This window comes from Carassius gibelio, chromosome A20 (genome assembly GCF_023724105.1).
Source record: "Carassius gibelio isolate Cgi1373 ecotype wild population from Czech Republic chromosome A20, carGib1.2-hapl.c, whole genome shotgun sequence".
NCBI classification, from domain to species: Eukaryota; Metazoa; Chordata; class Actinopteri; order Cypriniformes; family Cyprinidae; genus Carassius; species Carassius gibelio.
In genome coordinates, this window is record NC_068390.1 from 17,124,001 (window position 1) to 17,151,884 (window position 27,884).

At 35.1% G+C, this 27,884-nt stretch overlaps 1 protein-coding gene across 3 annotated transcripts; it reads left to right on the forward strand.

The window, feature by feature from the left end:
* Positions 1 to 1,054: 1,054 nt before the first annotated feature.
* LOC127938103 (myosin light chain kinase family member 4-like) lies at positions 1,055 to 27,656 on the forward strand. 3 transcript variants are annotated; one of them, XM_052534515.1, is made up of 15 exons: positions 1,055 to 1,293; positions 6,269 to 6,497; positions 21,896 to 21,983; positions 22,198 to 22,528; positions 22,929 to 23,137; positions 23,224 to 23,329; positions 23,694 to 23,787; positions 24,257 to 24,366; positions 24,462 to 24,603; positions 24,693 to 24,763; positions 24,863 to 24,991; positions 25,072 to 25,224; positions 25,342 to 25,420; positions 25,507 to 25,555; positions 25,818 to 27,656. In XM_052534515.1, exons 2-14 carry the CDS (start codon positions 6,366 to 6,368, stop codon positions 25,549 to 25,551), a joined length of 1,689 nt encoding a protein of 562 aa, XP_052390475.1. In that variant the 5' UTR covers positions 1,055 to 1,293; positions 6,269 to 6,365; the 3' UTR covers positions 25,552 to 25,555; positions 25,818 to 27,656. The 3 variants fall into 3 exon arrangements, with proteins under 3 accessions (XP_052390475.1, XP_052390474.1, XP_052390473.1); XM_052534514.1 differs by lacking the exons at positions 1,055 to 1,293; positions 6,269 to 6,497 and adding an exon at positions 9,542 to 9,788; XM_052534513.1 differs by lacking the exons at positions 1,055 to 1,293; positions 6,269 to 6,497 and adding an exon at positions 20,099 to 20,794.
* Positions 27,657 to 27,884: the final 228 nt, after the last annotated feature.

Genomic DNA, 27,884 nt, shown 5'->3' on the forward strand with positions numbered 1-27,884 from the left:
CAGAGAAGAGATCATCACCCATTGTACCGTCTCAAATAAGTCAAGGAGAACAGAATTTGACCTGGTTCTTCTCTCTGGTGGTCTGTCCCACTGCCATTCTCAAAAGCACTAGTAGATGAATTGTTATTCATCTGTTTCTGTAGATGTGAATTTAGCTATTTTGCCTACATTTGACCTCTGCCTCGAACAGCATTATTGAAACCGCACTGTTGCAAAAATAGTGCACATTTAAGTCTTAAAGACTTAGTCCATGAGGTGGTTTCTCATTGACAGTTCAATCACAGCTGAAGGCTATAAATAATATGAGTGACAAGACAAAGGTTTAGCCTATTAGACTTCAAAAGTCAGGGAGCGGGTGCTTCAAGATGAATTATCTCCATTTGTATGGGTAAGTATAATTTCCATTAAACATTTCAGTAATAACCTACTTAAAGCAATTTTACGTTTTGTTTTTTTAACCATTTAAATCATTCTGATGGTAAACTGACTAATGTACACTGACTGTGTCTGTTCAAAGAGTTTGGTGAGCGGGAAAGAAATTCCGCGAAAAGTGCAGACTGCTTTATAAGGCTATACACTGTAAATACGACAGTGATACATTTACGACAGTGAATTTCACTCACTTAACTGTAGGGGGCTCTAAAATCTGAAAATACACAAAACTACATACAGTTGCTTTAAAGATGTCAATTAATTCACCTAATTAACTTGACCAAGTTGACTTTTGGTCAGCAAATTCCTCCCAACAATCCAAGTATTAATGGAATATAAAAAAAAAATAATAATAATAAATAATTGACATGTTTTTAAATCTTGTTTTATAAGTATACATACTGAATTTCTTTGCACTATAAGATTTATTTATTTGGTTGGGTTTATTGACTTTTACGGTCATGAAATCACGCTTTCTCTGTACACACACAAACACACCCCAACACAGGAAAGGGAAACACATGGCACTGAAATTCCACACCCTCTACAATAGCATGTTTAACCCCCTTCCCACTCCTTGTGCTTCTCTTATCCCCCCACAACCCTCCACCACCACCTCACATTTACACTTGACTCGCCTCTGACTTTGCCACATCCCACAGATTGTCTCTCTCCCTCTCTCTGCTTACCTGACCGTGTGCCACTTATACATTGTATACTATGTGGACAAGACCCCATGTCTGAGGCTGATCGCCGATTTATGGCTAAACATCCTTGATACAGACTGTGTTTTACAACAAAAGGAAGAGAAAAGGGAAAACCTCAATTGGAGCGACTTGTCGTCAACCTGCCTATTCAAATGTAAGTGGAATATGATATGACAATATGATATTATAATATGCTACAATAGACTATAGTAAGATGTACTATAATCATATGCCTCTATTGAACGTAAGCGCTCCTGTGGTGTTGCATTAACAAGCCTTTACATGCAAACACACATATCATTCCTAATGAATAAAATCTTAAACTATATCAGGATGCATGTGTGTTGGTAAATGTTTGAGTTGAATCTGTTGATATAAGCATTGAAGTATGTGTCATTTTACACTGCACTGCTATTACCATTAGGCTGCTACAAAAGTTATGGTGTTATAAGATCAGAGATTAAACATTCCCTGGTGTGTCTATGTATGGGTACAAAAAGACTCCGTAAGCTGTATAGTCTTTGTATTTATTTAGATTTTACAACAGAATAGTCATCATTCATAGATTTCAACACAAATAAAATATCCTTTATAGTGGCAGAGATTTAAGGCAATTCATCCTCAAAACTCAAATATTTTCCCTACCATATGTTATCAAGTGAAAACTGTCAGTCAAAATAATTAAGAAGAAGTGATGTCAAAGACGTGACGTTCCAAGAAACACGCTGCCAAAATCTCACTTGGCTAGGGTTCTTGGCTATGGGGTGAACGTAATGATATATTCTCTTAGGGGCCTATCGAAGGAACATCCCAACCCAAGAATAATATCTCATCTGTTTAGTTACCATGTCCACTTCATTCAGGACCTTATTCAAGACAACATCTATTAATTTCCTACATACATTTAAAAAATGTACTAAACGTCCTGTTATACAACTTTAGCCTTTCTAGTAACAACTTCTGCCAGATGTTACACATATATTTTTCCCTTATATGGACTGCCTGCTGCAAACTGGTTTACTGTACAGCCATCAATTACTTGTTATTTCACTGTTTAGAGAGACCAGGGCTGTTACAAAGATTCAACTATTTTATAAAGAAACCTACAGGGATCTTTAAATAGGTAGATCACTCAAATAAATAAAACCCAATCCCTTAGAATTATCCCTTCATAAACAAATACCAAAAATCAAATCCAAAAATACGTCATGATATGGAAAAAAACATATAAGTCTCACAGGACTATAAGTCGCATTTATTTAGAACCAAGAGAAAACATTACCGTCTACAGCAGCGAGAGGGCGCTCTATGTTTTCAGTGTAGACTACAGGAGCACTGAGCAGCATAGAGCGCCCCCTGGCGGCTGTAAACGGTAATGTTTTCTCTTGGTTCATTTCTCTCGGTTCATGTAAAATTAATTTTCATAATTAAGTCGTACCTGACAATAAGTCGCAGGACCAGCCAAACTATGAAAAAAAGTGCGACTTATAGTCCGGAAAATACAATATACATTTTACTTTTGTACTGTAAAAACTTTTTGTGTGCAGACAAATGTTTATACCCAGATAAAATGTGTCTGCAAGATGGCTGTTAAAGATCGCTTCATCTGGAAAGCCTCTGCTTTGTACAAACATCTGATAGAGGTCTTTAAGATGTCAGTTTTACATGCAGTCTAAATCATAAACATTGTAAAGACATCTAATAAACATCTATTGGACATCTGATGCAACATCCTATAAATGTGTCGCAGAGGAGTAGAGGAGACTTTGCCCTCAGCCAAAAACCACATATTTGAAGTCTAAACAACTACTGTATATTCCTTGACACAAAAACTATTAATTATAAAATTATAGTGGATTATCTCATGCTTGGAAGGAACTCTCAGCCATCATTTATATATAAGTAATATCTGTGATTCACCATTGGCATGAGGCCGCATGCACTAGTATTTAAGCTCTGTTATCTCTAAAATATCACACTCCTCTCAGCCAATCAGATTCAAGGACCTGAAAGAAATAATTAATTCTGGCACTGATTATACTGTCAAAAACTTTCTTTTTTTTGGCTGGGTGCTGACAGAGAGTCAAAGAGTTTGCCTTTTCACTGTAGCATAAGCCATTCAGAACCCTTTAATTGAGACTCTGTAACACTGCACCAGAAAATATGACAGCAAGGCCATGATCATAGTACAGCTATGCACCCATTGCTCTATACCAAGCAAAAGGGCAAGAACTCTCTCCACTATCAAGGTGAATGGAACCGATTGAGACTTGTGTCTGGTTTGAAAATAGAGCGTTGTTCTTGTTGCTGGGGTGTCCCAGCCCCAGGGGGATCACTCCAGTTTAGGACTTTCTGTTACCCCAGGGCATTTAGATGGATCAGCATGCTATGTGCACAATGGCATCTCAACTGATCCATTGGAAAGAGAACAACACACTTCTTATCAGGGTATGTGAGGTAGAGCTCATGTCTAAATGCAGCCTTCATCACTGGTGACAGTTTCGGTGCATACATGATAGGATGAGTTATGGGACAAAAACATTCTTTTTTTGTTTCAAGTGACAGCATTTTAATGTCATATTGCAGTCTATATTTTTAGTTTGATCATCTTTTTGGGTCCCAGTACTTTTTTTTTCTTTTTTTTAGCACATTCATGTCCATCCATCTAAGTCACATTTTAGAAGTACATACCATAGTCCATAGTCCATAAACAAGACATAATATTTATTTTCTCTATGCATGGAGAATAGTCTTTCAAAACGAGGGTCACCACTTGGCCTGAGTGCTTAAATTTAAAACCACAAAAATGACCATCTGACCCCCACAAAGCTGATTATAGCTGCTAACCTCAACGTCAGCATTGACCTGCACCTGCTCACTGACCCAACACTCGTTACCATGCACTCATACACACATAATGGTATATATTTCTTTCCAGTCTGTTCTTGTGTGTAATGTGGTCCAGTAAAAACAACACTTTTATCTAAAAAAAAAGACGCTATAGACCAGATAAAGACTATTAGAGACTATTATGACATTTCCTCTAAAATCAATATTTAATTGTCAGAACAAATAAAGTTTTGTCACGTTATGTAATCCGTCAGTGTTTTTTGTCCGTCTCTTTCTGACTCTTTCTGCAGTTACATGTTAAGCCAGTAGGTGTTGGAAAACTGTCTTTATGTGTGACTTATTCACTCATTCATTCATTCAAATCAAAACGAATGCTGTTTCATTATGAAACAAAACTAGTGACTTGTTTAATTTAAAATTGCCTACAAATTAAATCATTCACTGATACGATTTGTTCTGAACTGGCTCATTCAGGAATGTCATAGGACGTGTCGCTCCGTTAAATCATCTGTGTGAATAGTTGAAACTTTGTTGGTCTAGCAACCTAGACAATGTATTCAATTCAATTCAATTCAAGTTTATTTGTATAGCGCTTTTTACAATACAAATCGTTACAAAGCAACTTTACAGAAAATTATGTTTCTACAATATTTAGTAGTAGCTAGTAGTTTGTGCACATTTACCAGGATTTTAGAAAAAATAAAAAATAATAATACAAGACTTAGTCAGCTAGACAATGAACTATCAATATTATTAATTAAGTTATTATATGATGCAGTCACACATTTAGCAATAATTGTTTGTTCTGTTTGTTGATTCAGGGTTAGCATCATCTGAGGTCCTCTGAGGGTCAGCATCATCTCTTCTCAGGTGTTCTGGATCCAGACTGGAGCTTGGCGAAAGAGATGTGTTTTTAATCTAGATTTAAACAGAGAGAGTGTGTCTGAACCCCGAACATTATCAGGAAGGCTATTCCAGAGTTTGGGAGCCAAATGTGAAAAAGCTCTACCTCCTTTAGTGGACTTTGCTATCCTAGGAACGACCAAAAGTCCAGCGTTTTGTGACCTTATGGTGCGTGATGGGTTGTAGCGTGGTAGAAGACTAGTCAGGTATGCAGGAGCTAAACCATTTAGGGCCTTATAAGTAAGTAATGATAATTTGTAACTGATACGGAACTTAATAGCTATAGCTATAGCCAGTGCAGAGACTGTAAAATTGGGGTAATATGATCATATTTTCTTGACCTCGTAAGGACTCTAGCTGCTTCATTTTTGACTACCTGTAGCTTGTTTATTGACGAAGCAGGACAACCACCTAGAAGTGCATTACAATAGTCCAGTCTAGAGGTCATGAATGCATGAACTAGCTTTTCTGCATCAGAAACGGATAACATGTTTCGTAGCTTGGCAATGTTTCTAAGATGGAAGAATGCAGTTTTTGTAACATTGGAAATATGTCAAATATTTTCAAAAGACAAATTGCTGTCTAATATAACACCCAGATTTCTGACTGTAGAGGAATTAACAGTACATCCGTCTAGTTGCAGATTGTAATCTACAAGATTCTGTGTAGTGTTTTTTGGTCCAATAATTAATATCTCTGTCTTATCCGAATTTAATTGGCGAAAATTATTTGTCATCCAATCTTTTACATTTTTAACACACTGGGAAGTTTCATCTGGTCTCGTTGAGATATATAGCTGAGTATCATCAGCATAACAGTGGAAGCTAATTCCGTATTTTGAATACCTGTCCTGCCCTTGAATACCTGTATAGTTTTGTAATCGATCTATGAGTATGTCATGATCTATGGTGTTGAACGCAGCACTAAGATCAAGTAAGACTAGAAAGGAGATGCAGCCTTGATCTGACGCAAGGAGCAGGTCATTTGTAATTTTAACAAGTGCAACAGCAATAACAATGTAACAGCAATACTGTATTATTTTAGTGGTAAAAAATATTATGCTGATTGATATTGCATACTAGTATTTTTTATCATTATTATCATAATAAGGTAAAAAATATTAAACACTCTTTTTTGCAAATAGTTTTACAGTTACTTTCTTATTCTTCAAGTCATTTGTGTAATCTAATATATGAATGAATTGGAAATCAACAGAATTTGACATGGTGCAAAATAAGGTGGATAAAAGCAATATCAGTCTAAAAATGCTTGTGTGTAAGGATCGGGTCCAGGAAGGCTTTAAAGCCGACAGATTTTTCTTCCAGATTGATTGATTGATTGGTTGGTTGATTTTTTTTATGTTTTTATATTTCCAGCTCAGAAGACAATATCAAGTCTAAGAAGAGGCAGTGTCCCAAGTCTAATAAAACAGTTGCTGCCCATCTATGCCCTGCATTTCTTAACAACAGAGCCATGGAAGGAGAGGAATCACAGGCCAAGGAGCTCAGCATGGGTCGACTTGCGTTCTTTGGGCACCTTGAACAAGTAGAAAGAATGCGTTGCTACTGGGAGCTAAAACATGTCAAACTACAGACTCTGGAGCAGGTAACTCTCCAAAAAATGCTAGACACTGACACAGATGTTTATCCACATTGGCTTTTGGGAGTTAATTTGAACGAACAGATATTTTGGTTTACAGCCAAAGCCTGTATTATGTGCCATCTCATGTATGTAAACCCTACCGTTCAAAAGTTGTTTTTTTTTTTTTTTAAAGAAATAAATACTTTTATTCAGCATGGCATATTAAATTGATCAAAAGTGTAAATACATTTATGTTGTTAAGAAACATTTTAAATAAATGATGTTCTTTTGATTCTTTATTCATCAAAGAATCCTGATAAAATGTATTACTGTTTCCATAAACATTATGCGGCATATCTGATTTCAACACGGATAAGTGTTAATAAGAAATGTTTCTTAAGTACTAAATCAGCATATTAGGATGATTTATGAAAGATCATGTGACACTGACCACTAGAGTAATGGCTGCTAAAAAAAAAATCTGATTCGCCTTCAAGTTTGGAATAAATTACATTTTAACATATTCAAATAGAAAACATTTAGTGTAATAATATTTCACAATTTGAATTATTTTTTTTTTGCTGTAATTTTTATTAAACATATGCAGCATTGGTAGGCATATGATACTTCTTTCAAAAATATTAGTAATCTAACAACCCCAAAAGTCTAAACGTTATTGTATAAGCTACAGTAAAAGAGAGAGTTGTTTGTATATTATTTTAAGCTAGGTGTGTTGTACTGCTTTAAATATGTCCACAGAGGGGGCTGTATTACCACGAATCAGTCCAACTACAGGTAAATGTTTTATATTATTTCATATTAGGTTTTGTAAACTGAGGATAGTAATGTCTGTGGTACAGTATATGACAGCATACCACAGGTGATTTGAAAATAACTAGAAAATGCTTTTAAGTCAAAATTTTCATTGCAATGTTAATACTTTCTTCACTTACAAGCTATGCCATACTCCTGGTTATTTTTATAGAGATTGCACATGCACACTTTAACACGCAGTCCAAATTACATATGCCATGCCAGGACAACCAAAAAAGTTTAGCAACTTTAAAAAAAGTAGCAAGGCAAGGTAGAATATACCATAAAGGTTCTGTGGCATTGTGCATTTTTACTGACTGTACAGGAGGGGGCACCAGTTCATTTAATATTTTACTGCATTGCTTGCTGACTCAGTAGGGCTTACAAAACTAACAGTACGTCTTATGACTATACCTGTGACATTTCTTATATTATATCAGTGATATCTGAGACTAAAATGGTTAGTATTTGTTTTTTGAGTTGGACTATCCCTTTAAACATACATTATGCAGCTACAGTATCTGCTTGTTTTGCATATTACACATTTTTGTTGGTGATTTGACATCAATTTTCACACGTTCTCTGTATCTGAGCAAAGTTAAGGCAAACCTGTTGGTCACTGATTAAACAGATAATTATTTAAAAAATAATTTCAGTTTTATAATAACTATATGTCTTTTTTTGTTTTGTTTTTTGTTTAACTTTTACCAATATATATATATATATATATATATATATATATATATATATATATATATATATATATATATATACATACATACATACAACAATAGCTTGTAACAATAGCAGAACCCTTTTTCAGTGCTGAGGAAATAGAACCTTTATTATAGGGTTCCATATAGAACCATGCTTTGAAAATGCTATATAGGACCTTATTGGTGTTATTAATAGCATTTTTATGATAGTTTTTCATTAATATTAGTATGTTAATATAATTAAGAGTATTTGTATATATTATTTATTAATATAGTTTTTTATCCCTCTATCTGCCTGGTCTTATAATATCCTGAAGTGTCTAGGGTTTTCCATAAAATCAGCAACAAAAATAACAACGTGTCAATTAGGTCCTTTTTTAATGATGTGAAATTGTAGCAAAAATTTCAGTGTTCTCACAGCAGTTAATAACAAAATACATTAATGAATAACAATGGACACTGAACATACATAAATGCTTAAAGTAATAAAACAAACTAGAACATAAAACATAGTGTATTGAAGACCAAGGTCCAGTGAACTATCTTCACAATCCTTCATTATTATCTGTATTCTGGTGTGACTGAAGGGCAGTTTCTCTTTGCAGATGATGAGGTTGTAGGATGTCACAGCATGAATTGAGTTTAGATACACAGTTTGACTCCTTTCATTATTTATGTGAACATTTTGTTTTAAGGAGGCCAAAAGTAGTATGCACTTCACAAAATGATAAGAGGAAAAAGTAATATAAAGTCAAATGATAGCTGTGTATGTTTATGCATATACCCTAGTAATAAAAAAATATATCATTATAACAAAATGTGATATCTTTGTTACTTACTTAGTGAAGAAGAGGAGGGTATTTTTAACTGAGCAGAGTTGGTCACACTTACATGTTCTCTTTTACTAAAAAAAAGAAAAGACGTAGGAAACCAATTAGTATTTGAAAGTTATAATTGAGACATTTTAAGAAAGAAGTGATTTGCCTGTTGACCGTGTGTTTACAGTCTGTGTAACTGGATGGCTGAGCTCCAGAAAATCAGTAATGAGGCATCTTAAAGTGTAGCCTCTGTTAAGGTTTTACTGTAAAACAATAACAAGCACACATATTAATTTTTTCATCTTTATTTTTATTATATTTATTTTATAGTTTTCAATTCTTGTTATTTTGTATTACTGTATGCTTATATAACTGTGATGACCTACAGTATATGGTGCAAAGCAAAGTCAGAAAGAAGTAACCCAAGAACTGCAGTCTATTTAAATCAGGTTGCTACTGTTATGGTTTTAAAGCCCCCCCTCCCCCCCAACGTATCTCTTATTGCTTTGTGAATGTGACCACACAGCATTGGTGTTTTGCATAGCTGTGACTGTGTGTTTGAATGTCAGTGTGTACGTGCGCATATCTCTAGTCTGATTATAGTAGTCACACATGTGGAGAATCTATGACAAGTTGCCATTTCTCTTTCAAATGTTCTGGAGTCTCAGAGTGTACCTTATGCTTATACCTTGCCTCTACGGCTCATGTCAACAACAGGACCGGTGTGTAAAGAAAGAGAAAGAGAGGGAGACAGATTACTAAGACAAAGTTAAGGAAAGTTCAAAAGAAAAGGAGGCTTGCTTGGTGTGAATGTAGTTGCCATGGAGAATTTCTTGCAAGATAAGGACCTTTGGATTGTGGGAAGTGTGTGTTTGGTTGCATCCATCCTATGGAGACGATTCTGGAATTTATTTACATACAAGAGGAAAAGAGACAGTTCACCAGAAAGTGCATCTATTGACATTCAGGTACAAACTTATAAATATATTCAAATTTGACTTTTTCTTTCCAAAATTGACATTAAAAATTTATTTTTGTGCTAATCCACATTATTTTGTGTACATTAAATTTGATTGTATTTATTTACATGTGATTCGAATGGTTACGCATTGTCTTATACTGTAGTTCATAAAATACCTTTTTCATCCATTTGCTTTAGCTTTTTATAATCCACAAGGGGTAAAGTTAAATTAGCTGTATATTTATATTATAAAGCCCCTGGTACAGTATGTTTCCTGATGGTAATTATGAGGGCTTTAAAGAAATAGAGAAATTTTAACTGAATTTTAACAAAAAAGCTGTTAAGTATTATATAATGTAGTAATATTGCATAATGTTCTTATGAATGAAAATTAATGAATGTTTTTAATAACATTTTACAAAAAAATATATATATTTATATATATATATGTGTGTGTGTGTGTGTTTTTTTTTTTTTTTTGACTATGGTTTCTGGGTTATCTGAGAGTTTTTTTTGTTTGCTTTTTTTTTTTTTTTTTTTTAATTTAATGCAAAGATGATATTTTACAAATAATAGAGTAAATGCATAAAAAAAAAAAAACTTTCGAGGATTTATGATGCTGATGACCGTTAAACCTGTCATCACAGTCTTGTGAAAAGGGTAGAATATTTGTTTAATTTGATTCATAAATCTTTTTTTCTATGTCAAAAAAGGAAATAAGCTAGGCTTCTTAGAGAACGTGTTATAACATAGCACACAACTAGTATATAGTCTGAACAGACAAATCACAGAAAGACTTGATACTAAGAACCCATGCTTTTCAGTACATATAGCCTAATAAATCAATTAATACATTTCTAAATTGTGATAGAAATATTTTGAAAATTAAATGACCGAACTGCACTGCTAGTGGGAAACTAGCACTGCACTGCACTAATGTCTAGCATGAAATGCAGTAACTTTATAGAAACTGAATTTGTACAGACCCTTTATAGTGCTATGTAAACAGAGTGATACTGTGATTTACTGTCTTCCTTTTCTCATGTCAGTTTGGATTCCATTGTAATTTTAATGACCTGCCCTCCTGCCCAAAGTGGCATTCAGAACAACATGCGTCTCAACCACAAATACTAGTAACTCTAACTGTGACTCTTTATTGGTAGTTATAGCTAGCTCGTTACTTTGCACTTTTACCTTCAATAGACATGAAATATTTGATTCTAACAATACCTTGGAAAAAAACAGGTAATCTTTAAATTAAGATTGATAAATAAACCCAAATAGGACTCTTATCGAGTAAGGATGTGTCCTAAACTCCTGAACCATTGTTATATTTTTCTTATATTTTAGAGCAGTCAATGCAATTTGGGAATGAATAGTCATCAATAATAGTCAATAGTCAGTTAAATCTGTATGTGTGTGAGGCTTCCTCAGGTGATGTCGATAGCATTTTAATAGTCACCAAACATATTTTGAACTGAACTGTTAAATTAGCACCCGTTTCTGATTTCTGAATGAAATGTTTTTTTTTAATGTTGCACTGAGGCACATTTTTTTGCACTCAGGTAGCAACTGACAGACAGATCGTAGCCTAAAGCTTTCAGTGACAATGTGGATTGATGTAATTGGCAGACGTGGTGTGCTGCATATTCAAACAAAAGAACCAATCAAATACATCAGAACAGCTCTGCTTTACTAAACAGCCTTTAAATGGCAAGAGGCATCATGTACATCAAAAACAGGCAATGCAACAAATTATATTTTTCTACATACTCGTTTTTTACAGAAAATATTCATATGTAACCAACTTTGTAATCATTCACGTTTTCATAATTAACTAATTAATTTTTTTTTTAATTCTCAGTAACTGCGACTGATTAGTAACATTTATTTTGTAATTACATTACATAACGCTTACTCCCCAACACTGCATATTATGTATTGTACAGTTGTCAGTAAATAAGATTTGGTGTAAAATGTTATTTGTTGCACTGTGCAGTACAGTCGTCATGTCTTTGAGTTGTTGTTTTTTTCACCTTTATCATGTCATTGCATAAAACTTTAATATGGTCACTAAAAACATTTCTTAATATTTAAACAATTTTGCATCTAAAAATATTTGCTTGTAAATATTAAGATCTGCAGGGATTATTAGATGTTTTACTGGACAACAAGACAAAACATGCAGTACATTCTCAATATTTAATCCTGACAGAAATTATCAAATTTAGTCATGCAATGGAGTCAGGAATCCTCTGTATCCTGGTTGAATCCTCTGTAAATGCACGTGGGCCAGCTGTTGTCGTCACCTGAAGTGAGTTCATCAGTGTTTCCCTAGGACTCCCTCACATCAACATGTGCACACACAGTGCCAACCACCCTCTCACTCACATACACTCAGTGACCTTCCTGGGATGGCAAGTTTGAAGGGAAAGGGAGGGAGGGTAGAGAAGGTATAGCGAGGATGGAATCCATCAGGGCATGGGGGGTATTTTGTTACGTCCCACCCTGAAATAGCCTCCTGCGCATGCTCTTTCTCTATATGCATACATTGACATTGAGATGCAGCAACACACTCTTGTGGACACATACATGTGCACAAAAAAACGTTCTCTGCTTACAGTTTCTAGTAAGGATTGCATTGTTTCTGTGCAGTAACTGGTGCACCTGTACATTTTCTTTTCTCTCACACACGCAAACGAACATTCTCTGGCCAGTGCACACATTTCCATGTGCTTGTGCCAACTTGACACATATAACATAGTTATAAGGGGATTAGTTTTGAGGCATTAAAGAGGTGACTGATACTCAGTCTCTTCAGGTAGTTAAAGAGGTATTCAGCACCAGTCTGACTTTATGGGCTGTCATCACCTTCAGACTGGTTGTTCTGGAGGCAGGGCTGTTATACTTTATTCCGAAAAACACTGTATTAAATTAATTTTTTTAAACCATGAACTGATATTTCATATGCATATTTGATGTTTCTAACCCATGCAGTAGAGCTCTGACATACATTTTATGTATGTAGTCTCTGCCACCTTGTGGTGAATCAATTGAACTGTCACAATTTAAAGGGATAGTTCACCCAAAATTGAAAATTCTGTCAGAATTTGCTTACCTCTCTCATGAAGTCAACAAGGAAGTGACTAAAGCTGTAATTCATCGACTGGCCGCTTGAGGCTGGCTGCAAAAGGGGGTCAATCCCATAGACTCCTCATGTTAAAATGCCCAACTTTACAGCAGAAAAAAACATGTTTACAGCCTGGTGCAAAAAAAGATTTTGGTCTATATAGCTAATTTTGCCCTTCTTGAAAACTTTGAGGGGGGTGAATTTTTTTATAACTCATCTGTTTAAATTGTATTAAGACTTAAAGTTCTGCATAATTAAGGGCGTGGCCACTTGAGTGACAGGTGGTTTGCTGCTGACAGTGCCGTCGTGCTAAGTGGGTGTGGTTTCAGCAACTAGCTCCCGCCTTTTAGCCCATTTTCGATTGTCCATGAGAGTCACGAGGTGACACGCTGCCAAGATGGCGAAGGCCCGTTCTGCACACTTTAAGCCTCAAAAACACACTTCAGGAGTCTACGGTTGACGTCACGGACACATCGTCCATGTTTTTATACAGTCTATAGCTTACCTTCAAGTTGTCACAAACCTGTTGGCTTTCTTTCTTCTGCTGAAACCAAACAATATATATATATATATATATATATATATATATATATATATATATATATATATATATATATATATATATATATATATATATATATATATATATATACATATATATATATTGTGAATTGTTGGTAACCAATCAGTTTATAGTAGCCATTGACTTCGGTTGCCATGGATAAAATGTGTTTAAAAGATTGTTTGTGTATTTCTTTGATGTTTAATACAATTTGTTGCAGCACTGATGTTATGTGACATCTGCTGTGACTGCCAGACAGTTTATACAATTAGTCTGCAGCTGCTAAAGTACGAATTATGTCTCTGTGTGAGTCCTGTTTATCATTCTACACATATTCTACACTGTTAGCAATTGATGTAATTTTTACAATAAATTTTACAACAACGCACTGTATTCATGTTTTTGTTGTAAATCCAAATGCATGATGGGAAATTAACGGACAGTCCTGTAAAATTATTGTAACTACACTGTAGAAGCATTTTTTTACAGCAACCGCATAGCATTGTGGGATCGCTGCTGTTTGAATTTTGAAATTACGCGGCCAACGGACGGTACCAGAAGTATTTTAACATTTTTTTGGAAGAAAGAACATGTCTCAGGTATGTAACATAAAATTTGTTTTATAAGTCTTTATATATTAATACTGGTGATCTGAGTGAGTGCTGATTGTTTCATTTGGTATAATTCAGTGGAATAGGGTGAAGTTAGTTAAAATCGCGTCTTCATACTCTATCCAGATTTACATCGCAAGAACTTTACCCAGAAACTATGGACTTTGAGCTGGAACTCGGTGTGCTTCCACCGCAGCTTCCATGATCTAAATAAAGTTATGGGTAAAAAAAAATGCCCCTCAGAAAGTCCCTGCTCGCGAGGTACTTGTTCAAAGGTAACGTTACTGAACTTTCGGGAGTGGCAATGCAGCATTGTAATTTCAACCGCCGTTTCTTTTGATAATTTTTGAAATATTACTGTCATCGTGTCATGAAAGGTATAGTGTTTTAACTATTTCAGGCGAGAATGTAGTTGTTTAAAACTCAAATATGCGGTTTATTTATAAAGACTGCGTCTATTAAAAAATGTGTTTCGCTGATGTCGGAGACGGTCAACTCCACGCGATCAGCGGGAGCTCAGTGATCATTAATCCGTCGGGAGCACTCTCAACTCGGCTAGACCTTCTGACATTTGCCGCTGGCTGTGATGTCTCTTTAGTGGTAAAGCATAAAATATAATTCGTTTTGGGTGAACCGAACAGGTAATCTTTGGTCTTTATTCAGTTAATCTTTTAATATGTTAAAATGAAAAAAAGGAAACAATAGGGTACTGTTTGGTATAATATTTTGTTTTATATTATGAAGGCCTAACGTTACACATTTCCTTGAACTTCATTTCTGCGGCTATTAATATGTTTAACAAATTAAAATGAGAACGAAAGGAGGCAGTGGTGTTTGATATCATATTTCGTCTTATTGAAATGAGGTGGGGTCGGTGGAAACGCGGCATAACCGTACCACGGTCATGAACGGTCAAGGCAGAAGGAAAAGACTGCGCGGGAACAGATGTAGACACTCCGCAGAATCAGCTGCACACTTGCTGCTAGATGGAACATACGTTTGCTTGCTTTAAGCCCTGTTAATAATTGTCATATGGTTATATGTCAAAGAAGAAAGGAAAGGCTGTAATTCAACATAATCCTATTGCATCCTTAAAATGCCTAGTCTAAATTAGGAAAAACCATACCATAACTTTGTCTCCCACCTGATAAAATTGGTACTTTTGCCAATTCTGCCAATACTGCCACTCATGTGTGTGTAGTGAAGGGTTCTAGTGCTCTTTTAGTTATCATATTGTGTATGCATTTCAGGAGAGGCACTAAGTGCAGACAAATGGATGATGTCTTTGGAAGGGACAACTGTGATGGGGCCCCACAACAACCTTCTGAATGGAGTGCAGCGACCTTCGCTGTCTACGTGTCTAACTAACAGTATCCTAAAGAGGCCTCAAGCACTAAAGGTATGTTAAAACTGTTTGCACACTTATAAAGAAAATAGACTCTATGATATACTCTATGCATTGATGTCAAAAGACAGGTTTCCATCCAATTCCTTTGCACCTTTTAAGCGCATTCGTAGAAATTTGGCAAAGAAACCCTATAACTGGAGAGCATTTCCATCAGCTCTTTTATGTAAATTGGAAATGGACAGGAGAGTAGTCATGAAACGATGTGGGATCAAAACTTAAGGGGCAACTTAAAACAGCCGATAGAGTTGCAACAAATGTGCATTTATGTTGCATTTATTAGCAAGTCAATCCACATAAAAAGTTTTATTCACATTAGAATATTTTCTGTGAATTTGAACCGTTTCCATTCAGGATTTTTTTGTTTGTTTTCAAAATGTTAAAATGTGCATTAAAAAGCTGGATGGAGAAAAAGCTAATGCTATTAAGTGTCTAATATAGAGTTGGTATTGCCCTGCAAGACATTTATGTAAACACAGAGAAGTCTGACAGACAGCAGTTTAACATTACAATTTTCATTAAGTAAATTTTGGGGGTTCAAGTCATTAGATGTGATTTTACTTTTTCCTTTCTCTTTGGAGTGTTACAAGCTCTTGGTGAATGAAGAAGATCTGTACAGGGTGGCCATATGCACCGTTCATACGGGACACGTCCCCGTCAGGATTTTAATATTGCCTAAAACATCCAGGTCGATCGAGAGCTAAAGAGAGCAGAACAGACAGCTCTTTATGCTTTTGAAATTGCTCTCATGTGTTTGTTCGTTCGTTTGAATTGAAGCGTCACTCTTAAACACTGTTTCTTTAAAAAGGGAAACTACTTTGTTTGGCCTTCCAAAAGAGAATACGACTAGAAATCATGTTTATATCACATTTATAATGGGTTTTGACATTATAATGAAATAAACATTATATTTAAATGTTTGTCTCGTTGCTTCGGCCGGACAGGGCACAGTATGTTAAGAGGCATAACATTTCAGTCACATTATAGATAGATTGGATAGCTGGTCAATCAGAGCACACTTCGCTTTTCAGAACGATGAGCTTTGTAAAAATCAACACGTTTCAGAAGGCGAGGAGAGGAGTACCTGTAGAGGAGAAACAATAATGTGTTTTTTTAACCTTAAACCGCTTAAACATTTCATTACAGCAAATACACAAAATAATGTTCTTTTTAGCAACGTCATATGACCCATTTTGTAGACACTTTTGTCCAAAGCGACATTCAATTTACAGTGCATACAGTGACATTATATATTTAAGAAAAACAATGTAAAAGCCAATGTAATTCTAAATGTTATGTTGTTAAATGTGTTGATGTTAAATAAATACATCAACGTCATTTTTTTACTACAATGAAAGTTTACTTATGTTTTTTTTTTTTTACACAGTATTTATCATTACCTGATATGAAAACTTGTTTTCACTCTCTTTTTTTCAGAGCTTTTTGTGGAATCGATTCCAAGATGTCAGCAAAGCAGTGAAGAGACGGGGGATCAACGCACCTGTCTGCACCTTATTAAGAAGACTCCTGGGCTTTGAGTTGATGGGCTAGTATTGATGCCCACCCACACCCCACAGCTTCCCCAGTTCAAGACTGGTTGGGACCTTTTGTTATTTATTACCATGTTCCCCCTGATGATAGACTGTCTGGACGTCTGGAAGTGAGCTAGATTCTTCAGTGAAATTGTAATTTTATTTGTATGGAAAAAAAAAAGATAAAATAAGTTTGTAATATGTGATGTTGCATAGTGTGTTAATAAAAAAAAAAAAAAAAGTTGCCATTGTTTTGGTTTTAATTTTGGAAGATGGAAAATTGCAGTATTTTATTATTTTGAATTACAATATTGTAATTGTCTCCTGTAAAATTACAGGAAATTCCTGGCAACTGAGTTGCAGTAAATATACAGGAAATTAAAATAAATTACAGCATTTTACTGTAATAATGCTACTTTAATCACAGGAGCACTGTTGTAAAAATACAGGACTCTATTGTATTAAAAAAACAATATATTACCTGTATATTACTTGCTGTAAATTCACGGCAATTAGTTGCCAGGAATTTCCTGTAAAATTACAATACATTTTTAACAGTGTACACGTCATATAATCCCTAGCTCTTTGCCCATCTGTGATCATCTCTTCAGGGCCATCATCTCATGTTCCCCCATTAGGTAACACATGCGATGCCATAACCTTTTATTCCATCTCATTAGATTTCTGTTTGTTTATCAGGATCTTTCCAAGGCATTAAGGAAACATGAGTGCGATATACACTGCCTGTCAAATAATTAAGATTTTGAAATATTTTTGAAAGAAACTATTTTCTAAATAAATCCATTTTTAAATGTAATTTATTCTTGTCGTGGCAAATATACAATTTCAGCAGTAATTACACCACTGTTCAGTGTCACATGATCCTTCATAAATTAAATTAAAATTAAATTAAATGTATGCATTTTGCAAACGCTTTTATCCAAAGCAACTTACAGTGCATTCAGGCTATCAATTTTTACCTATCATGTATTCCCGGGTAATCGAACCCCCAAAGCTCTACCAATTGTGCTACAGGAACACAAAATCATTGTTAAAATGAATTATAAATCATTGTTAAAATCATTATAAATCATTATAATATGCTGATTTGATCATGTACATTTATGCAAAATCTTTCCAGTGAATAAAAGTCATGGGTGAGCAACAGTCCCTCTGCCTTCACTAGTTGAACCCATATGTTTTATTCATCAGAATGCATTTTTTATAGCAAATGTGAGGCTAGATGGTTTTGTAATCAGCATTTAAATCGCAAATACACACAGTCAGGCATATAAGAACACAAACACTCTCCATCACACAAAGGAATGTGAGCACAGTCTGTTTTCATAAGCGCTTGTTGTCAGAACGCTAAAGCTCACTTCACATTATCAAGTTCCCATACCAAAGGCACCACCAATCCTCTCGAGATTACTGAATGTTCAGCGGCTAGCTATTAATACATCAGCCAATCAGAAAACAAACTATTACGCCTCCAAGCAATCAGCTGTGCGCTCTTAATGGGATGGCCTATCATATACAGTGTTACACACAATGAGCCAGTCTAAAATAAGATTATTGTATGCTTAGCTGTTATCAGTCCCTCTACTTAGCTGTTGTTAATATTTACAAGCTATCGTGTTACAGTGTAGCGTGTGAAAAGAGCGTTTAGCAGGACTATATCTATCTGTTTATGGTAAAGGTATACTGTAGCACCTGTTTGTGTGTGTTTGAGGATTGTCTTACCTTACTGTCGTTCTCTTTACTTGTGTAAATCTGTAAATTTAGCTCATTCTTTATTAAATTTGTATTCATTTTGGATGTTAATGTTGCTAAATGAATGGGTGTTGGATGTCAGATTTCTGTATGGTGAACAGGAAGGTGTTGTGAAAAGGTTAGCAACTATAGGCCAGTTCATCGCTGAACGGTTAGTGTGTAGAAAATTACTCACATGTGGTTACTTGAGATAGAGGGGTGGTGGAAAGTTTTTAAAAGAAAATTCTTGGTTAAATACAAGTTAAGCTCCATTGACAGCATCAGTGGCTCAAGTTAGTGTCAATTGCCACAGAAAATGATTTCTACCTACTCCTTATTCATAATTTTCCCATTATTATGTTATTCCAGGATTCTCAAGGATTAAAAAAAATAAAATAAAATTAATTTGTGAATAATAATTTATAGCCAATTAAGTATTTTGAGCTGAGCATAACTATTTGGTAACACTTTTCAATAAAGTCCAATTGGTTAATGCATTAACAAACAATAACAATGAACAATATATTTGTTACAGTATTTATTAATCTGTTAACATTAGTTAATAAAAGTACCACTATTTATTGTTAATTCATGTTAGCTCAGGTCCATTAATACTAATAGCTACAACATTTTATTTTAATAATGTACCAGTAAATGTTGAAATTAAACATTTTCAAATCAGTTGTTGATGCTTTTCTGAACCAAGGATAAAAAGCATTTTAGAAATATTACATTTACAAGGAGTAATTTAGTCAGTTAAATATTCTGAGCTGAACAAAACTTAAATCTAGAATAAATATGAAATCATTTATTCTAGAACAAATAAATTACTAGAATAAACAGCCACTAGAAACTGTACACAGTTTTAAATGTAATAATTGCTATACCTTTTTAGATGATTGATCTCAGTTTTAACATTTCTCAATATTATTATGTTTTTCTCATGACCGTGGGAACAAACATCGCAGCAAACATTTGAATTTCTGTCAACATGTTTTCTTCCCTTTAAAATACTATTTCAGTGTCTCAACAGCTATTCTGTCCCAGTTTTTCAAAAGTCACGTACAGTAAAATACGAACACAGTCCCTTTATCTGAGATGTTGAATATCAGTCAATCAGGAGAAATCTAATGGTTTAACAGTTGACATTTAAAAGTCATACATTTAAAAGATCTGTCAGTGCTGTTGATATGTCACTCTTTGAGTCCATCAAGCTCTTTTTCTTGCACCCACTCTGGTTTCAATGTCTGCACACCTGGCTCTAGGCTTCAGTCTAATTGCACACAGAAGCCCTCCTCCAGGAGAAACAGCCACTTTACACTGACCACTCGCACACTAGCCAATAGGAAGATGCATGACCCCTATAAAAAGCATCGGTTTTGAAGCTGAAGACACCAGAACGAGAGAGCAAGAGAATTAGAAGGAAAACAAATGAACTGTAGGTTGGGATGCATTTTCAAGGGGACGTGAAGAAAATAAACTAAACTTCTAATTGTTTTAAAATGTCATCATGAGCGTTAATCTTGTCAAGTCTCTTGCTCGGGTTTATGACTCCAAACCACTTCATGCTCAGAAACGATCGAATGGTGGAAGAGCCACAGCAAGAACAGCTTCCCTTTCTGCTTTCTACCTCATACAAATGTCCATCTTCACCACTTCCTGATAAGCCTTCTTCAAAATCCTCCACATCTTCTGCTCTCGTACATATTGAAGTACAAGTTAGTGATCTGAATGATAAGATGGACAGCATCCTCACCCTGCAGGAAGCGTCTCTACTGGATACTATCGGTCAAGATCAAGGCACAGCTACAGGTGGGCGAAGTGTGGAGCAGATGTTGTGTGACGTGCGTGTTGTTATAGAAGCTGTTCGAGAGAAGGAGGAACAACAGGATCAGCGACTTGAATCTTTGGAGCGACTGGTCAGCGGCATTCAGCAGGTTGTCAGTTTTGTTGCTGAAGTGTTGAAACGCTCAAGATCGGCGGGTCTCTTGAAAAACACACACTCAAGATCCAGCTGTAGGGTGAGTTTAAATGATTTATACACCAATCAAGTGTTAAAAATGGCTCATTTGGAGACATACTTCCTGAAGTACAGATGAAAACACAAAACACAAACTACAGTGGACGAATGAGCCCAACAAATTCACAAAAACACAATTTTTCAGTATATAAATATTTATGTGCAAAATTAGCATTAGTTAGTAAAGTTTGTGAAGCAGCTGACTGTGAATGGATTAAAAAGGTTATTGTTGCACAAACGTGGACTTACATGTTTGTTACTCTCTTTTTTGTTTGTCTGTTTAGTTTACCCATGAATTGTTCTGATTTGCTTTTTGTGTAGTTTGGGGTTTGTTTGTCATCTTAAGTGTAAAATAAATATTGAACATAAAGAAGTTGGATGCGCATACATTAAATATTCATTTTTCTTTGTTTAATTTCCAAATTATTAATATATATATATTATATATATATATATATAGATTTATTTTATTTTTTTGTCTAGCTGTGCTGCATTTTCACCTGTGGCTTTTCTGGAACATGGGTTGCCAGGTTCATTGTCCTTTTCATTGGTTTAAGCCATTTATAAAACAAATTGACCTATGATGACATAATGAGTGATTCTCAGTACCAGCTAAAGGACATGACTGTGCATTCAGCTCATAGCAGAAGATTGTCTGTGATTAGAAATATCAGATTCATTGCCCGTTCAAACTCAGAGCATTTAAATGAATGTATGTGTCACTGACTTGAGCAAGGCACCGAACCCCCAACGGTTGCCCACTGCTCCGGGTGTGTGTTCACTGCTGTGTGTGTGCACTTTGGATGGGTTAAATGCAGAGCACAAATTCTGAGTATGGGTCACCATACTTGGCTGAATGTCACGTCACTTGACTACATTGAAAGCAGGTGTTTTTTTTATTTGAAGGGGTGTTAAAAAATGAGAACCTTGTTATTTACAATGGCTATACTTTATTATTTTCAATGAAACATTGAGGTTCAAAATACCATGCACAATAGGTTTTTCTGAATATTTATGACACTATGCTTATACATTTGTCCAAACTATTTTGATCATATTTTTAAATTAATTTCTCTACTGTTGTTTCTTTTTCTCTCTCTAGTTTAGAGAAAAGGATGGTAGTGATAAATCTAAAGTGTACCAAAAGGGGTCGAAAACCCAGAAGAAAAAGAAACCACTGGATGCATCAGGTGAGAAAAAAAAAAAAAAGTTTAAACGCCAGAAATCACATTGAAAATCTAATTGGTATCTGTAAATAAACTGAAAGTTTTAGCTTTTTTTTCAGATTTAAAACAACAAAAGGTTTGACAGAAAACAAAGAAGAAATGTTAAAGATTTAAAGTCATTTAATGTCATCATTTTCTTCTGTTTCTACTGTTTTCTTATTTTCCTCTCCTTTTCTAGACTTATTCCAGGCTGGTTTTGAAGAAGTGCAGAACCAACAGAACAATCAGCTTTCTCAAAGCACAGCTGCACATCTGGATCTTATTGAAGAGGAGCAAGAAGTAGACAAATACAGGGAAGGAAAGGATGGCAAACAACAGACTGCAGTGGAAGAAGAGGCAAAAGAGCAAGCAATTGTTGCTGAATTATTTCAGATAAAAGAGGAGGATAAAAAGGAGGAAGAGAATAGGTTAAAGAAAGAGGAGGCTTTTGGGTTATCTGAAGTAAACCAACTAGCTGCTCTGAACTCATCTGACCGGACAGATGGAAGAATTACAGTCACACAAGAAAGGTATGTCTGGATATTTTGTTTAGAAAATGACTTTAAGGTGTGAATTTGATTAAAATAAGTAAAATGATTCATTGTAAACACACTACTCAGTATTGGTTTTATTACCAATATTTAAAGTAACAGCATTTATCTGAAGTGGTATATATATATCACCGTCACTTTGATCAGTTGAATATGTAAAAAATAAAATACATTTCTTTAAAAATCTAACTAACCCCTAACTTTTGAAGGGCTATTAAGAAGTGTAATTAAATAAAAACAGTATACATATTCCATTTTAAAAAAATTACTTTAAAATGTGATGAATTTATATAATGAATTGTATTTTTCAAATAAAATAAGATATACTAAAATGAGACCTATTTATATTTTACACCATTTAATTTCTATATTCATGTAGCTGTGAGGAGAATCTGGAAATAATTTTCAGCACTAAGAGGCATGTTACTGATGAGACTCTGCCAGATGAACTTAAAAAAAGCCGAGTGGAGGAGGATAAGGAATTGAAGGAGGAAGAGGTGGCAGGACTTGAAGCTGCAGAGGTGGGACCAGAGAGGACAGAAGAGAAGAGGAAAAATGCAGAGCCAGTAATTGATGAATATGTCATTGGTAATAAAACAGTTGTACATTCTGAGGATAACTGTAATTATATTTCCCTTTTTGTACTGTAGTTACATTTCATATCTTTTCCACAGATTCTTCCCCTCCTCCACCTGCACCATTTGAACACCGTCTAGTCACAACCAAAACTCACCAGATTACAAGTTACTACACTATCAATAAAGAGGAAGTTCTTGGAGGGTGAGTTATTATTTACATTGCATCATATTACATTAGATCCGTTTACATCAATGGAATTTTAAAAGCAGGATGCCTGTGATATTAAACCCATGGCATAAGATTGCTAAGCATTTTAAGAGCTTATAGGACACATGATACACAAGGGGATGAAAGTGACAGACAGGTGTGTGTGTGTGTGTGTGTGTGGGAAAGAAAGAAGCTGAGAGAGCGAGGACATGCAGATGCATTTTAGCTCTTAGTGAAAGTAAATACAGAGAGACAGGACGAGATTACAGTAAATTTCCTTTGCGTTATTCAAAGGATGTGGGAATTTCCAGTTTTCTAATTTTGTGATTTAAATGCATTTTTATTTTGATTTTAATAGAGGACGCTTTGGCATGGTCCACAAATGTGTAGAGAAATCTTCAGGCCTCGTATTAGCAGCCAAGATCATCAAAGCCAGGAGTCAGAAAGAGAAGGTAAATGTCTATGTCCATTTTAAAATGACTTTAAGTTAGTGGTTTTCTTTCTTTCGTTCTTTCTTTTTTTTCTTTTCTTTTTTTTTAAATCAGCCAATCAACTTATGGACCACTTGATTGCCCACAACATTGATATTTTTGTTATGTAATAGTTTCTATTAAAATGTTTATTTTCAGTTTTAATATTAGTTTTATTAATGTGGTTATGCGTTTCTTTTTCATTTGAACTCTTTTTATATTTATTTATTTAACTTTTAGTATCTTTCTAAGTGACCAGTTGTTAAAAAATTTTATAATAAATAAATAGCTTATCTTATCTCAGATTTACTTTTATTTAAAAAAATCATAGTTTTAATTTAGTTTAGTTTATAATTAATAACAGCACTGGTCCTTGAACCATTATACTTCAATACTAATATAAATGTATTGTGATGAACTATTGCTTTTCATTCACATTTGTGTTGTCAAGGAGGTAGTGAAGTGTGAGATTGAAGTGATGAACCAGTTGAATCATGACAATCTGATCCAGCTCTACGCTGCATTTGAATCACGACATGAAATCATTCTAGTGATGGAGTAGTAAGTTACATCCACAAACCCATTGTTTCACACACAGACATCGTCTCTCACATGCTTTGTTTCTATGAGCATTTTGTGTACCCTGTGTCCCCTAGTGTTGATGGCGGAGAGCTGTTTGACCGGATCATAGATGAGAACTACAAGCTGACCGAGTTGGACACGGTGCTGTTCATCAGACAGATCAGTGAAGGGCTTCAGTATATGCACAAGATGTACATATTACACCTTGACCTAAAGGTGCCAAACCCAGTCTTGTTAATAACATGCGTTTGAACAGCTATGTGAAAAGAACAAGATGTTTGAATCCCTGTTTACTGTGTCAACAGCCAGAAAACATTCTCTGTGTCAGTCGACAAACTAACAAGGTGAAAATAATTGACTTTGGGCTCGCAAGGAGGTTAGTATTTGTTTTTAAGTCTGGGTATACACTTGCTTTCTTTCTGCCTGTCTTCATGATTCAAGTGTTTCTCTCACTCTTTTTTGTTCTTCCTTTCAGATATAAACCTAGGGAGAAGTTGAGGGTGAACTTTGGTACACCTGAGTTCCTGGCTCCTGAAGTCATCAACTATGAATTTGTCTCATTCCCAACTGATATGTGGAGTTTAGGTGTCATCACTTACATGCTGTGAGAAAACAGATATCAATGAACAGTCAAAATAATACCGAAAGGAGAGAATTTTCTAAAACTTGTGTTTGCGTGTGTAGGCTCAGTGGCTTGTCTCCGTTCCTGGGTGAGGATGATAATGAGACACTAAATAACATCCTGGCATGTCAGTGGAGTTTTGAAGAGGCAGAATTTGTCGACATCTCTGAGGAGGCCAAAGATTTCATCTCACGCCTGCTCGTGAAGAGCAAAAGGTTTGTGTGTCCCCAAAAGTTGGCTAAATTTGATAAATCCTGCTTTTTTAATTCTAAAATGTTGCTAGTATGTTTGTGGTTTGTTGAATGTTTATTTATTTTTATTTTTTTGTGCAGTTGGAGAATGAGTGCATCCCAGTCCCTAAAACACCCATGGCTTTCAGACCGAGCCCTTCACTACCATCTGCGCCATAAGGTTAATAACAGCTCCGAGCCTGTGACTAACTGAGTGCAGTAGTGACTTATCCAAATTAAGAATTAATTAACCTGTTTCTCTCACAGAAAAACAAGTGTCATTCTTCACATGCCCCTCCTCCAGAGGGATAAACAGGTAAATGCATAACGTGAAATAGGTTAAAGGGAAAGTTCACCCAAAAATTATAATTCTGTCAACATTTACTCACCCTCATGTTGTTCCAAACCTGTATGCATTTCTTCTTCTGAACACAGAAGAAGATATTTCAAACAATTTTGGTAACTTAAGTTCTTAAAATATTAAATAATAATAATATTTTTTTGATGGACTGTCCCTTTAAATGTTAAAAAGTAATTAACATTTAGTTCTCATATTCTTGATTTGATGTTTTCTGCAGAAGTGATCATTGGATCTCCTGGCGCCTTGGTGACACACTGGACCAATACTGTTGTATATTAATATTACAATATATGTCATATATTGACTGTAAAATGTTTATTAACTTCTTACCTCAACTTTAAGCTAAAACAGCATATACACATGAAATGTACAGTCCTCCACAAGAATATTTCTCAATTTTTTAAATGGTGGCTATTTATGGCTCTGTGAGGAACTTGCCCTGTGCCCCAGTCCTGGTTTAAGTGGAATTTAACTGTCTGGTGGCTGTCCTCTTATGAAAAATTACTATATACAAATAATACTCCAGTGATTTGGTCTTGTATGTGCACTTTATAATAGCCCAGGACTTTGGAAAATATGTGAATGACTAAGAGTGCAACAGAAATCATCATTCATACTCTATACGCACAAATGTATTGAGTCTTATCATGGTAATGTTCTGTGCATCATTGGTTTATGGTAACATTTAATTTGCATAATATTTATGAAGGTATTAGAATTCACAAAGGAAACAGTACTGTATTTTACACTTGAAATTCTAGCATCCTTGATGTTAAAATCCCTAAAAATAATCTGTCATTTTGAATGTAATGTCTTTTCTGCTGATTTTCATGAAGTTTAAGTGTCACGAGTTTGGAGTTTGTCTGTGTGCATGTAGCTACTTTTGTCTGACACAAACAGGGGCGCCCCCAAGGGGTGGCCACCCCTGTATAAACTCTGGCCACCCCTGTGGCCACCCCTAGGATGATTTGCAGTGGGTACTATTCATTTAAATGCAGAATGTAAATTCACAATAGTTTAAGAAGTGAAAAAAAAATACAGCACCTGCTGCAGCCACAGTTTTGAGTCTCTGAGCAACATTAAAGTGCTTCGTTCCTGAATGAATCAACCATTTAAATGATTCGGTTCAATCGCAATGACTCACTTATTAACAGTGACTCGCTGCCACCTATTGGCGGTTTTAATTTCACATTTTATGGAACCTTTTCATTTTGATATGTGGATCAATTTTGTTTATAATGATTGCATTTGCTTGGTAGAAGCCCAAATGCAAGTATTTGACCAAAAAGATGGTGCACACTTTTAGAAACAATGGTGTAAAGGTAAAAATAAAATTTATAAAATCAGGTGTCAGCACAATTAAACATAAGATATCAGCAAAATAACACTCAGCAAAATAGTCTAATATCGTTATCGATAAAATCCTAGAACTCACAGAGATATAACTTTTTGTCTACATTGCAAACCCTTAATTTTTTTTCCCTTTATTTTAATGTGCCACCCCAAAATTTACTGTGGCCTCATTTGGCCACCCCTGTTAAAATTTTCTGGGGGCGCCACTGGACACAAATAGCCATGACCCAAATACAGCTCTCACATACCACATTTTATTCTACAATTCCATTTAGAGGGTTTCCCTTAGGGCAAATATATTGTTCAAAATGAGTAATTCAGAATCATGAGCTCCAAATGCTTTGCTAATGCTGCTGACCTCACGTTATTGTATTGTTGGTGTAGAACTTTTTTTTTAAGCTGGAAATTTGAGACTGGCTTCAAGACTGGCTGTTTAGGCAATTATATGGTCTTGCTAACTCCTTCTCTTTGTTGTAGACATCTCACCTTCCATGAAGGCAAACAGAGAGAGAGAGAGAGAGAGAGAGAGAGAGAGAGAGAGGGAGAGAGAGAGAGAGAGAGAGAGAGAGAGAGAGAGAGAGAGAAATTGAACACTATACCTTCAAAAGTATTGTATGGTTCTAAGTATAAAGGTATTGTGGTTGATCACCTTTCAATCATTTTTAATTGAAATGCTTTCACAATATAATAAATGGGGTGAAATTTACTGTATGTCAGCTTATGGATAACAAATGAAATTACTTTTAAACACTACGATTCTAAGTGAAAGCTGAAAAACCTTGACTATCACTTAAGTCATTCTCTTGCAAATGTACATAATCCTGAGTTCCTCCTCTTACTTTATTTGTTTGCATATGAGAACAATGTGACCCTAAAAAAACAAAAACCAGGCAACAGACCAGCTTGACGAGACTGGGAGACCAGAAAAACA